The sequence below is a fragment of the Budorcas taxicolor genome, chromosome 1, assembly GCF_023091745.1.
Source record: "Budorcas taxicolor isolate Tak-1 chromosome 1, Takin1.1, whole genome shotgun sequence".
In the NCBI taxonomy this organism is placed as follows: Eukaryota; Metazoa; Chordata; class Mammalia; order Artiodactyla; family Bovidae; genus Budorcas; species Budorcas taxicolor.
This window is the reverse complement of record NC_068910.1, coordinates 123,383,701-123,397,925: the sequence shown is the minus strand read 5'-3', so window position 1 is coordinate 123,397,925 and position 14,225 is coordinate 123,383,701. Positions and strand designations below refer to the sequence as shown.

The following is a 14,225-nucleotide window of genomic DNA, read 5'->3' as shown; positions in this document are numbered from 1 at the left end:
AGGGAACATTGCGTCATCACGGGGCGCCAGGAAAAGGCAAAAGTAATTGCAAAGCGAACACTGGTGATTGGGAGGCGGAGGAACCGCTACTGTTGCCATGGGTAACTGAACAGGATCGTTCCGCCTGGGCAAAGCCTCCTGGGAGTGGTGGTTCGGCTGCGCCCCACACCTACCTGCCTTGTGGGCAGAGGAACTACAACTCCCACGGAGACTCGGAAGCAGCCTAGGCAAAGGAGCGGTTGTTTCAGCTTTGGCCTTAGTCCGTGCCTGAACCTGGAAAATGTTGCTGGCGCCCCAAGACAGGTCCTCCTCCAGGAAGAGGACGGGGCTGAATCGCTGGAAACAGTTTACAAGGAAGCCGAGTCCCACCAAGGTGATCCATTGCTATCGGGAGCTCGTGGAGAGAGGCGGGGAGGCGGGGACCAGTCCTGAGGACAGCTGCAGCGCCTCCTGCGCTTCCTTCCTCTTCCCTCAGGGGCATCCTCACCTGGCCGGTACTAGTCAGGACCGACCCCGTGTCTGCATTGCCCTAATGAAGCGGGCCTAGGGATTTGGGGAGTTGGTTGCCTTACGGCTTTGATGGGCAGCGTCGTGAAAGAACCGTTTCCATCTAACGCTTTTCTTAAAAACCGGAGAATCTTAATAGTACCCATCCCTGTGAAGAGAATTCCAGAGCTATTCCTTCACCCCTCTACGCCTGTTTTAGGGAAGTCCCCGCAAGGTTTCATTTCTTTTTCTTTTTTTTTTAATGTTTTGCAAGTCATAGGAACCTGTTCTTCATTGGAGGGGTAAGATTTTCACCTTAAATCCTCTACCTCATATCCCTCTCCTTCTAGTTTTACATAAAGTCTGTAAAATGAACTCAGGAATGCAAGTGGAAATTGAATTTATCAATACTTAATTCACTTGAAAATCTCTAAATTCAAGCAGCAATCAAAAAATAGATGTTATTTATATTAGTCACCTTTTTCGATGCCTTAGCATCCAAAGAGATGGAAAACCGAGAACTCCACTGTAAACTTGAAACTTGTAAATGACAAGTGCAAAGTCCCAATGACACGGCGTGTGCTTTTCACAGACTGATTTTAACGTCACAGAAATAAATGTTTTACATGTAAATAAATGGGAGTACCAAATGGAAATCTTAGCTTTCAGCTCCAGAGCAGCTTCACAGCTGTTTTCACCCTTAATTTACACCTCCTTAAAAACTATTGTGTAGACATGTGGCCTTTCTGAGGCCAATAGGCAATTGTGCTTGCAGGTTATTCTAAATATACCAGCTAAATAATGCACTGGATATACTCTAGTTAGTGAATATCTTGCCCCAGATGCTGGAGGGTGCAGACTGGAGCATTAGAGAGATTTGGAAACAGCGCCTGCTTCTATTGTGTGGGTTCTTTAAAAGATTGGATCCAAAATAGGTGATTACTATAAACTTGATGATGAAAGGTAAAAATGGGACAATTTTGGGACCCCAAAAGGAAAGATTTTTGCTGCTATTACTCATTGCTACTGCCTACAGGATAGAAAGGTAAAAACACAATTAAGCTACTTGGGGCTCAGTTGTATTTGAATAGGATCAGCTGTTTCTTTGTTGCAGCAACAAAATTATTCAGCAGTACAGCTGCATTAATTAGTCATTTGTAAGCTGCTTTGAAGGGGAAGTGTTATGTAAGTGAAGATAGTATTATACCTTTCCCTCCTCTGTGTGTCAGTATGCTAATTTGGACATTCCCTTATTTATTTAAAAACCCACCTGAATTATTAGCAAAGCAAATACCTCTCTTTGTTAAGTGACCATTGGAGGGAATTCTGCAAACTTCTAAGAGTTACAAAGAGTGAAGAAAGAAGTTGTTCTGCAGATCTGCTTTCTAATTTCAGATTAATATCTGACTGACCTGGGCAGAAATTTATGTGATTTCTGCTTCATTTTCTGCTCTGTAAAACAGTAGATAATTGGTTATCCCTCACTCCACCCCCCGGTTCTTATTGGACCAAACAGTATCCCTGCTTTAGGTAAATACAGGTTACTCCTGAAAATAGAGACCTAAGGAAAGGCACACACCTTTCTCCAAGCAGATTTACTTTCACAGCACTTGAATAATCTGACTAATCAGTGCTTATTTGGGTTTTTATAAGGAATATTATATGCAACATTCCTCTATCTTGGCTCTTAACCCTGGGGAGCTTTAAAAAAGTACACGTGGACCCTACCCGAGACCAATTAAATCAGAATCTGGAGCTGGACCTCAGTAAGAGGTGGAAATAGTCAGAAGGTGTTCCAGAAAAGGCTTCATGTTTTTTCTCCTGCTGGCATTCTGTGTTTTTTAGTTGCTGAACTTCCTAATGAAATGCTTTGGGGACAGACTAAAGAACATTTTCCCACATGCTTTAATTAGAAAGACAGACTAAAATGGCAAAATGATAGATATATTGCTGTGCACTAATATTCTGTATATATTATCTACAGCCTGTGTTTGACCCTGACAACGTGGAACACTGGATTAAGGTAAGGATATTTCATAATTAAGAGTCACACATAATCATGTGGAATAGGAATACTAATAGGTCTCCATTTTGCATACGTTTTGCTGTTTTCATTCCCATGGGACTATATAGTCTTAGTTTTATACGCTACATTTTCATGATTTTGTTGCTTCTCATAAAAGCATGAATGACAAGATAACATCCCTTTCAAATGCCGTGAGGATCATATGAAGAGGTTTAAAGGACAGGGGAAGAGAAGCTTTAGGAGAGGACACTGTGGACTTCCCCAGATAATTGGAAAGAACGTACTGCTGTAGCTACATTGACCTGTGAGACCAATTCATTAGGTAAAACTGTGCATGCATCACAAGTTGGAATCTTCTAATGATCAAAAATGGAGCGGGCATTCTTGTAAAGAGATGGATTTTCTCTCACTGGAGGTATTCAAGTGGATTCTAAATGCTCACTCAGTGTTAGGACTATTGAGAAATATATTTGTGCATTTAGTCGGGGGTGGGGGAGCCAATTGGGTTAGATAACCTCTGAGGTCTCTTCTAGGCCTGAGATGTATGTTTCGGTACCAAGTACCATTTAAGTTGAAAGTACTGTAAAACCGCTTCAGGTGCCTCCAAGTGTCATTTTGGCAACTTGCCATACTCATTTGTTCACCACATGTTTCAAAATCATGCAGTATTTTCCTGGGAAAATATCCTTCTGCCTGTTAGTATTTTGAAGAGCTGTTACTTATCTAAATTGACAGCCATTATGAGCTTCAGGCTAGATGGAACCTAGGCCCGATATAATCATTGCTAACCATTTTTTCATGGTCAACTATATTTATTAAGTTTTTAATAATTATAAATATTTAGCCAGTATTTATTAAGTTCCTACTAAGTACTAGCCCACTGTGTTGGGCGCTGGAGGTATAACAGTGCACGGGGCAGGTACAGTTTCTGCCTTTCCAGAGTTTATAGTCTGTGCTGTGTGCGTGCTCAGTCACTTCAGTCGTGGCCAGCTCTTCGCAACCCCATGGACTGTAGGCTGCCAGGCTCCTGTTTCCGTGGAATTTTCCAGGCAAGAATACTGAAATGGCTTGCCATTTCCTACTCTAGGGGATCTTCCTGACCCAGCGATCAAACCCGAGTCTCCTGTATCTCCTGCATTGCAGGCAGATTCTTTACCACTGCATCACCTGGGAAGCCCAGTTTGTAGGTCAGTGGGGGCAAAACAACTTACGTGAAATTGTTGGGAGAATTAAGGATGTGGTTGAAGTCCCTGGGGTGGGGTGCTCATACAGATGGGGCCAGGGAAGCTTCCTGGCTCCTGCAGAAGGCCTGACTTAGGAGACAATAAGATGGGTCCACCATGGTGGAGGCTAACCTCGGGGAAGCCCACGCCCCAGACTACGTCAAGCTCAGCTTGTGTGTCATTGTTGAAAGTTGCAGTACCAAACCCTTCTTGGGCTTGATTGTGTGTTTAGTTACTGTCTCCTCCAGAGGGGAAGATTTAAGTAAAATAGATAAAGTTCTGCTCTGTTTGTACTGTTTTCCTTTTTCTTGCAATTACCAGCTAGCTTCACTTGGTTAGATTTTATCATTCCTCTAAAACTTCTGCAGTAGCTCTTTCTCCATTATACCCTCAAATCATCCCTGTCTTGAAAAAAATCAGTCTTCATTTCATCCCGCAGTCATTTCTTTTCCAGTGTCTTTGGACTGGACTAATATAGTCTAATTGGAGAAGGCAGTGGCACCCCACTCCAGTACTCTTGCCTGGAAAATCCCATGGACGGAGAAGCCTGGTAGGCTGCAGTCCATGGGGTCGCTAAGAGTCGGACACGACTGAACGACTTCCCTTTCACTTTTCACTTTAATGCATTGGAGAAGGAAATGGCAACCCACTCCAGTGTTCTTGCCTGGAGAATCCCAGGGACGGGGGAGCCTGGTGGGCTGCTGTCTATGGGGTCGCACAGAGTCAGACACGACTGAAGTGACTTAGCAGCAGCAGTAGCAGTATAGTCTAATACAGCCTAGACTCCTTGCTTTTGTGTTCTTATTGTCCTCTTTTGTCCGCAATTATTTTCCTTCAGTTTCTAGTTCTTAATCACTCACAGAAAGTTGTCATAAATGACTTCCTGACTAAATACAGTGGTCTCTTCTTTGTCCTTTTAACTTTTTAAGGTTGTCTGATAACTTTTTTATGCTAGAAATTCTCTCCTCCATTATCTTTTTGTGAGTTTCCTCTGGTTTCTCTTAATACATTTCTGTTCACTTCTCTGTCTTCTTGTCTGTTCCCTAATATTATCCAAACTCTGAGTATACCTTAAACAGTTACAACTCTAGACAAGGACTTCGAAATCCACTTGAGTGGGCCACTCGTTCAAAATGGAAGAGGGGGACATATATGGGAAGGACGTGGAATGTGGTGAAGATGGTGAAAGGACTTCCCTTGGGACAGAAAACGAAGATCACTCAGTAGAACTGGAACTTGGCCAAAGCAGGGAACCATTATTTTTTGTGATACTAAGAATTGGTAAATCAGATTGATTCAGGCTTGAAAGTTTTCACTGGAGAGGCAAGGAACAAGACATTTGAGGTTTATGTAAGATAATAGTTGAATATCTACACAGAGTAGGAAAGAGAGGGGACCCTGTAAAGGATTCATAGGTTGGGAGAAGGAGGGGATATATGGTGACTAGAGGGCTTGGTTAGGTGCAACACCGCTGGATTAGGAGGAGTCAAAAAAGGAGATAAATAAGAGGTTGATGGGGGGAGAGGGGGTTATCAGCATTTGATTTGAACAATGGAAAATTTTGTGACATGGTTGAGGATGACCATGTCACTGAGTTGCTAAAATGCAATTGAGGAGAAAGCTGTTGGCATACAAGAGATCAAGCAAACTTTGAGGCTGAAATGTTGGTAAATCATTCTCAGGGACATTAAAGTCACTTAGAATCAGGCAGATGCTTGGTAGAAATACGAATCTTGGTGCTGGTCACTCAAATGCAATCATCCATCTCAACTTACAATTCATCTTCATCCTGATTTGATAGAATGACTCATCTTCTTACTCCAGTGTATTTGGCTACTTTGAGCTTTCTAAACATTTCCACTGTGTCAGTTCTCTACTCTTGGAACCTTCAGTAATTCTGCATGCTGTCATATAAGTAAGTGTTAGTTGCTCAGTCATGTCTGACTTTTTGCGACCCTATGGACTATAGCCCACCAGGCTCCCCTGTCCATGGGATTTATCAGGCAAGAATACTGGAGTGGATTGCCATTTGCTTCTCCAGGGGATCTTCCCAATCCTGGGATAGAAACCAGGTCTCCTGCATTGCAGGCATATTCTTTACCATCTGAGTCAGCAGGGAAGAGGCAGTAAATTCTAGAGGGGCCTCTATCAATCTCTGGAATATCAATCTCCCTGTAACAGCCCTTTTACTCTTATACTGCATAACTCCTATCATGCCAGTCTCCTTTCCCTCTATCAGGTAAGTCTTCCTTTTGCTTTTTTTAATGATGATCCCCAGCTTGGAATACCCTCTCTCTAGGAGGCCAGTCCACATCTTTCCCTTAAATCTCAGCTTGAGACACCTCTCTCAGTGAACAACTACCCCTCACTCCCCTTACCCTCATAATCCTATCTTCTATACTCCTTTCTTTGGAGTTACGTTGGCATTCATACACACAGATACCATGTCAAGCATTTACTTGTATGCAGAGTAATTAAGTGGACATGAGTTTGAGCAAGCTCCAGGAGATGGTGAAGGACAGGGAAGCCTGGCATGCTGCAGTCCCTGGGGTTGCAACGAGTCGGACATGACTTAGCAACTGAACTACAACAACAATAGCAACAGTGATTAAGAAAGAATTGGGCACTTTCAAAAACTACATTACTCAGAAAGCTATTATGTATGGACATGCAGTTTGCACATGGGAATTTGTCAAGAAACTCGTGTATGGACCTGCCAGCCTTGAGGAAATGAAGGAGTGCATTATAGAGCTGCCATTTCTGCATCAATGGCAACAGGCTACACAGGGTCTGTAGTGGGTAATGTAATCAGTGTGTGCCGTGGGACATAAGGAACACATGTTAAACATTTATATGATCACAGGACTCACTGAGACAGTTCCTTTACAAATTACATCCTCATAGCATAGTCAATGAGTAAGAAACTTTTGAAGATGTTCAGTTGTTTTAATCACCTTGTATTGCTTTAAGACTGTTCTTAAGTTGCTTATTGCACACATGGCACTTGTAACCAAAACTAAAGTGAACTCTTTGGGAACAGAAGCTTTTAGTTTTGTTTCCCCCTTAATGTCCACAGTCCTGGGAACAGAGTTAGCCTTTAATCAACTTGTTTAAAGAATAAGTTGCTAAATAGATACATGAGACCTCTCCAGTCTCTTATGTATTTAAATTGAAAAAAAAAAAAAGGTAAGGATATAATGTTTTAAAACAAGGAATTACAGAGATTATTTCTAATCCTTACTATAATCTAGCATTTTTTCCCCCAAATCTTCATTTTAAGTGATAGCCCAAACATTTTCTTTGTTAGAGCAAAGCACACATTTCTCTTTACTCCCTGACTTGTCAGTACCAGACTCTGCCCTTCTTTAGTACCAAGATCTGTCTTCCTTCTCCTGTCTGCAAGCTCTCTCTCTTCTAAGAATCTGCACAGATTCCAACTCAGGTGAGATGATGTGTCATGGAAAGTTATTTCTTTCACCCACAGCCTGAAGAACTACATCTACAACTCTGTTTTTGTTCTTTATATTTAGTTTGTGGATATTGGTTTTTAAAAATTAGAGTTGATCTATTTATTTGTACATTATTTACAAATATATGTGTCTATGTATGTATACACATGCAAACACATACAGTATATGTGAAATTCATCTCTCTGCCTTAGAATTTAAGGACCTTAAAAGAAAGGACTAGGTACCAAGCATATCGTGACCCTTAAGTAAAGATATATAACAACAGCATTGACTTGGGCATGTTGGAGGCTCTGAAAGAGAATATCTCTCCAGAGTGACCTCATGAAGGTCAAGGATACTTTCTTAACTCTCTCTCTGGTTAGACCATTTTTATTCTGATTTCATATTTTATCCCATATGTTCTATTTTGACCTCTTTTTTGAGTTACCTTGATGTTTCAACTTTATTCCTCTGCTTCTAATTCAGACTTAGCATATGAAATCCTTAAAAATTTAGAAGATCAAGCCCATGACAAGTTTTGAGCATGCAGGTAAACCACAATGTCAAGAGTTTGCCCACCTCTGCCAACCCCTTCCCCATTCCTGTGAATTTGGCCATGTTTTTACTAGATTTTCACTGTTGAGTTAACATTCTGAATTACTACAGTTCAGTGACCCTTTATCCCAATTTTATTAGTTTGCCTGATATGTAATGGGAAGTTTCCTTCGGGGGTAGGAATCTGAAGTATAGTTACCTGCTTCTGGTTCACATTAATATGCAAGTACTAGTGGCATGGAAACTATGAATAATAAGCTATTGTATGTTTTTTAAATATCCAGGTGTCAGGATCCCATGACTAATGCTCTATAAACAAAAGTCATCTAAAGCTTAAACACCCTTTTGTTCGAATATAAACATTATGAGCACCTGTTAAAACTTGGTAAAATGCTGCAATTAATTTCATGCTTAATGAGTGAAATTATTTGGGGTGGATACTTAAACTTCAAAGTATCTTTTAAAATGGAAAAAAGAAAGTGTCTTGGTAGTTGGTAGAAAATCAGAATGTTGAATAGGAGAGAAATCTAACCCTGAAGAAAGTTGTCATCTTGGTGGATTTTTTTTTCTTCTTTTAAAGAGAGTGGAGAAAGCTTCAGAATTTGCAGTTTCGCAAGTATTTTCTGCTGGAAATTCAAATGTCTCCAGAAGGCTTTGGGGCCAACTTGTAGATTTGGAAACACCTGAGCAAATAGAAGATCATGAAGAAGTCTATGCAGAAGGTAAGAGAATACACTGGAGTACAACTTACTAAAGCATAACTCATAATGAATTTCAGAGTACAGAACGAAAGTGTTTCTTTCTCTTGCTCTTAATTTTTGTGTTCTTCTACTTTCCTAAAGCTAATTTACTCTGGAATTACTTCCAGTATTTCAGGTAAGATTATATTTAAGGCCTGTTCTGTCTCTTGAAATAGAACCATGCCCAGAGGCAGTTTTGACATAACACAGTTATCTAGTACGTGTAAGATACTGCTCCTGTGGTACCAAGGGCAGCTTGTTAACTTGATCTGGTATCATCCAGATAATTTGATCACAAGTTTATGAATCAGCTTTGTCCCTTAGGAAAGGAGAAAGCATCTACTCTTCTGGAATCAGTATTGTAGTTACTGATGCCCTAGGGAATTCCACTGTTTGGGATGAAGAGATCAAGAGGGACCAGCAAAGAAGCCTGGAAAGGAGAGGCCCTTGAGGTAGGAGGAAAGTCAGAGTGCCATATCCTGGAAGCCAGTTTTCATTTGAACTATTTATGTCTCCAGTTTTTCAGATTATTTCTTCATTTATTCAACATATATATTAAATTGTTACTCTGTGCCAGGAACTGTTTTAGGCTTTGGAAGAGCAAGAACAAGGGATGAAGTTCTTGCTTTCATGGAGTATGCATTCTAGAGTGAGAATAAAGAAAATGAAAAACAAGAGGTCAGATAGTGATAAGTCATCCGAGTTTGGACCTAAATAACAAGAAAGAGCCACGCGAGCTGTGATGGCAGAAGAGCATCCCAGGCATTGGGAAAGGTCACATTAAGAGTTAAAGTACAGGCTTGGTGTGCTTGAGGGACTGAAGGAAGACCAGTGTTGCTGGAGCTTCCCAGTGGAGAAAGCTTGCAGAAGGGCCTTCTAGGCCTGGGGAAAGAATTTAGAGTTTATTCTGAGTATGAGCAGATATCATTGAAGAGTTTTATTTTTTATTAATTATTATTTTAACATCTTTGAGGGGGTTTAAGCAGAGGTACAGTAGGACCTTTTCCTAATATATGAAGACTGAATTACAGGGCGGGAAAAAGGAGACTAGTGAGAGACCATTATTGTGGTCTGCGTGTGCTCTAATGGCACTTGGTGCTGGGTAGTTGGTGGTACTGGAGATGGCAAAAGGAGATTTATTCAGAAATTGGCAAAGCTATGTCTTACCCTACCCATTCTCCCACCCCACCAATAGAAATACACAATATACTTTACTCACTCAAGACTTTCAAGAAGTCCTGCATTTAAAAAAAAGAAAGTTTACTTACCCCATTTCCCAGCTTCTTAGACCTGGACTTTTTTATCTTGAAATACATATTAATATTCTGAGAAACTTTAGAGACTATTAGTGGATGAATAAAACATTGTTTTCAAAGGTTTATATCCTTTTTTTGCCCCCCTCATCAACCGTCTGTTAATATTCAATAAGAACTAGTGATCTGGGGAACACACTTTGAGAAACTCGACTTTAGGATGGGCTTCGAGCCTCTGATCCAACGTGAAGTGTTCCTGCAGTTGAACCCTCCAAGGGCCTCCTTCTCTTTCATTGTCTTTTTGGAGCACTTCGTTGTAAATCTCTCCTTACTGATGAATGGCATTTAGTAGATGCAAATAATTTTACACATAAATTATTATATATATAAATATTCTGAACTATTATAAATGGGGTTACTCAAATATCTGCTCCATTTCTCTACTTTCCTCTGAAAGGCAGTAGTGTCTGTTGCTAGTATACTTTATACACTTAGTTTCTACCACTTTGATTCATTTTTTTCTGCTTTAGATTTCATGCCTTCCTATCTATGTTAAATGTCTTTTAGCATCATTTAATTTTTGGAAGCACTCCATTCCCTTAGAGGTGTGCAATAATAATAATAACCATGATGAAGAATGCTAAAATAGACATTTTTCTTCTTTGAAAATCCCCATACCGTCTCTGCAAGAGTTGTATGGTAATGATGATAATGAAGTCAATGCTAAATTTTCTCTCATGCCCCTACATTTAAGAAGATTTTCTGGATGTCACTAAGAAAGAAATGCAAATGGAAGTTGGCTTCCAGAATATCACACTCCCAATTTTTCTGCTCCCTCAATGTGGGTCTCTCCTTCCTAGATGGCTTGCCTGGTTCTGCCTTAGCTCTTCAACCTCTAGAAGCCAGAGTTCCTCGGGGCTTAGTCCTTGCACCAGTTCTCTATCCACCTTCCTCCTTTGGCGATCTCATCCTCTTCTGTCTCTACATAGTATCTGTATGCTGACAACACCTACGTTTATTTCTTCAGCTTGGTTCTGTCCCTTGCAACCCAGATGATATAACCAACACCTCCTTGAATCCTTATTTGAATATCTCGTAAGCATCTCAAACCTAACTCATCTAAAGCTGAATTCCTCATCTGCCATCCAGATCTGCTGCTCCCTTTTTGTTCCCTGTCTTGGTAAATGAAATCTCCATCCTGTAGTTGCTTAGGCCAAAAAATGTGTAGGTTTCTTTCTCTCACATCCCATATCCAGTCCATCAGCAAATCATGTCAGCTTCACCTCAAAACACTATTTTCTAGAATCTGAGCATGTTTAATACTACCACTTTAGGTCTAGGCACCATCACCTCTCTCCTGGATATTTGTATCCCAACTGGTGTCTCCTGCTTCTGTGCTTCTCCCCCTACAGTCTGTTGTAACCTAGTAGTCAGAGTGATGCTCTTAAAATATATTACCTCTTTGTTTCAAAACCTTCTGTGGCTTCCCATGACATACACAGTGAAAGCCCAAGTACATCGGATGATGTCAAGACATAGAAAACAAGGGTTTTCAGCCTCAGCACTGTTGATATTTTGGGCCAGATAATTTTTGTGTTGGGGGCTATACTGTGCACTGTAGGGTGTTCATTGGCATTCCTGGCCTCTCCCGGTTGTCAGTTCAGTTCAGTTCAGTCGCTCAGTCGTGTCCGACTCTTCATGACCCCATGGACTGCAGCTTACCAGGCCTCCCTGTCCATCACCAGCTCCTGGAGTTTACTCAAATTCATGCTCATTGAGTTGGTGATGCCATCCAACCATCTCATCCTCTGTCGTCCCCTTCTGCTCCTGCCTTCAATCTTTCTCATTATCAGGGTCTTTTCCAATGAGTCAGTTCTTCCCATCAGGTGGCCAAAGTATTGGAGTTTCAGCTTCAGCATCAGCCCGTCCAGCAGATATTCAGGACTGATTTCCTTTAGGATGGACTGGTTGAATCTCCTTGCAGTCCAAGGGACTCTCAAGAGTCTTCTCCAACACCATAGTTCAAAGGCATCAATTCTTTGGCACTCAGCTTTCTTTATAGTCCAACTCTCACATCATACATGACTACTGGAAAAACCATAGCCTTGACTAGACAGACCTTTGTTGGCAAAGTAATGTCTCTGCTCTTTAATATGCTGTCTAGATTGGTCATAACTTTTGTTCCAAGGAGCAAGCATCTTTTTATTTCATGGCTGCTGTCACCATCTGCAGTGATTTTGGAGCCCAAGAAAATAAAGTCTGTCACTGTTTCCACTGTTTCCCGTCTATTTGCCATGAAGTGATGGGACCAGATGCCGTGATCTTAGTTTTCTGACTTTTGAGTTTTAAGCCAACTTTTTCACTCTCTTCCTTCACTTTCATCAAGAGGCTCTTTAGTTCTTCTTCACTTTCTGCCACAAGGGTGGTGTCATCTGCATATCTGAGGTTATTGATATTTCTCCCAGCCATCTTGATTCCAGCTTGTGCTTCATCCAGCCCAGCGTTTCTCATGATGTACTCTGCATATAAGTTGTTAAAGCAAAAATGGCTCCAGTCACTGCCAGATATCCACGGGGAGGCAAGTTCACCCCGCATCTAGAACCACTGCTCCAACCCTGATCCCTGAAATACTTCTTCCACCTAATCTCCAACAACCCTCACTTCACTTATTCCTCCAGCCATCCCACCTTCATGCTGTTTCTCCAGTACGCTAAACACTCTCCAGCCTTAGGGACTTTGCACTGTTTTTTTTCTCTGCATGGAATCATGTTCCTTTATATAGCCATATGGCTCTCACCTCCTTCCCTTCTTTGCTCAAATGTCTTCCCAGTGAGGCCTCCTTTGACTGCCCAATTAATTTAAAACTATCAACACCCGCCTTCCATTTCTTGTACACCATTTCTCCTTCTCCTGCTCTGTCTTTCTGACTTACTTGTTCTTTGTCTCTCTTCCCCAGTTAGAATGTAAGGTTCAAGGTGATAGGTTTCATTTTTCCTGTTTTGTTCACGGCTATACTCCCAGTGTCTAGAGCAGTACTTGACACATGATAGTGCTCAAGAAACATTTATTGAATGAATGAAGATAGCAAATGAAGAAAGTCTCCGAAGTAACTGAAATATTAAAAAGATGTTTTTGTCTTATTGATAGCTCAGGAATTGGTCAATGACTGGTTAGACACCAAACTTAAGCAAGAACTAGCAAGTGATGGGGACAATGATGCTGAAGACACTGTGTCCAGTATCCTTCCTGTGCCAGAAGCCAGTGGACATTTGAAATATGACAAGTTTGATGGTAAGAACTTATCTGATTGTTCTAAGCTTTAACATCAATGATGGTTCCAAGAAATCTTTTTAATTGTTCTGAATAATAAATAATATGTTATTTGACTTTTCTGTGTTTTTCTTAGTTTTGTAATTGACTTTAAGTTTTCTTGATTCACTTTAAATTACTTATCTATAGGTCAGTAAATTCATGGTGTTTTTTAAAAATTAAAATATTATATTATTTGTAATTCTTCTTATGATTGGGCTTCCCTTGTAGCTCAGTTGGTAAAGAATCTGCCTGCAATACAGGAGACCCGGGTTCAGTTCCTGGGTTGGGAAGATCCCCTAGAGAAGGAAATGGAAGCCCACTCCAGTATTCTTGCCTGGAGAATCTCATGGACAGAGGAGCCTGGCGGGCTACAGTCCATGGCATTGCAAGAGTCAGACACAACTTAGTGACTAAACCACAGTGATTATAACAGCAATTAATGCTGATTAAGAATGCCTCTTTCCATTGGATGACTGTTTACTCTGATGGCTGTTTCAATGTTTTACCATATTTAAACATTGACATACCATTTTGTATTTACAAAATGTTTTAAGCATCTTTAAGGCTTCCCTGAGCTAACGTGTGAGAATTCCTCTGTTGTGCTCCAAGAGTGTGAGGTCTTTTCTCTACGCATAAGGGTAGGCATAGTGATGGTGGTGGCAGCTCCCCCTGCGTGACTCAGGCAGCCCTGGTGAACTCATCTTGCAGCATTTCCCTTGTTTAGGACTCTACAGTCACCAAGTCATGAGCTCTTAAAGTTAAGGGACTCCTCAAGATCACCTAATCTGATTTACTCTCTTCACCCCCTCAGACAGAGGTTCTTCCAAAGTGTCCCATATATGGGATAATATAATCTCTGCCCAAACACTTCCAGGATAGAGGGCCTGCACTCTGGGAAGAGCCCATTCAGCTGTTGTGAGGCTCTAATCTTCATAAATTCTTTCTTTTTTAGGAAAAATTAGGATTTTGTCCTTATCTTTTACCCTTTAGTGCAACAGAAAATACTGATATCATTTTCTCTCTCTCTCAAGACTAGTCTTCTCTCTTTGTGGGAGTTGTAATCATATCTGAACCTTCATATAGATCAGTGTTCCTAGACTGAATAGCACCAGTACTTTGAGAAGTTCTTTATATCACGTTGTTTCAGATATACCAATTGTCACCTTTAGATATTTTTCTAG

General features: G+C 40.9%; 1 protein-coding gene across 1 annotated transcript in view; it reads left to right on the top strand.

The window, feature by feature from the left end:
* Window positions 1-280: 280 nt before the first annotated feature.
* CCDC191 (coiled-coil domain containing 191) overlaps window positions 281-14,225 on the top strand; it is a 95,072-nt gene continuing 81,127 nt past the window's right edge. The window contains exons 1-4 of the mRNA XM_052647418.1: window positions 281-373; window positions 2,471-2,509; window positions 8,320-8,461; window positions 12,880-13,023. Coding sequence (XP_052503378.1) covers window positions 281-373; window positions 2,471-2,509; window positions 8,320-8,461; window positions 12,880-13,023 — 418 coding nt within the window. The remainder of the gene's footprint in view (window positions 374-2,470; window positions 2,510-8,319; window positions 8,462-12,879; window positions 13,024-14,225) is intronic.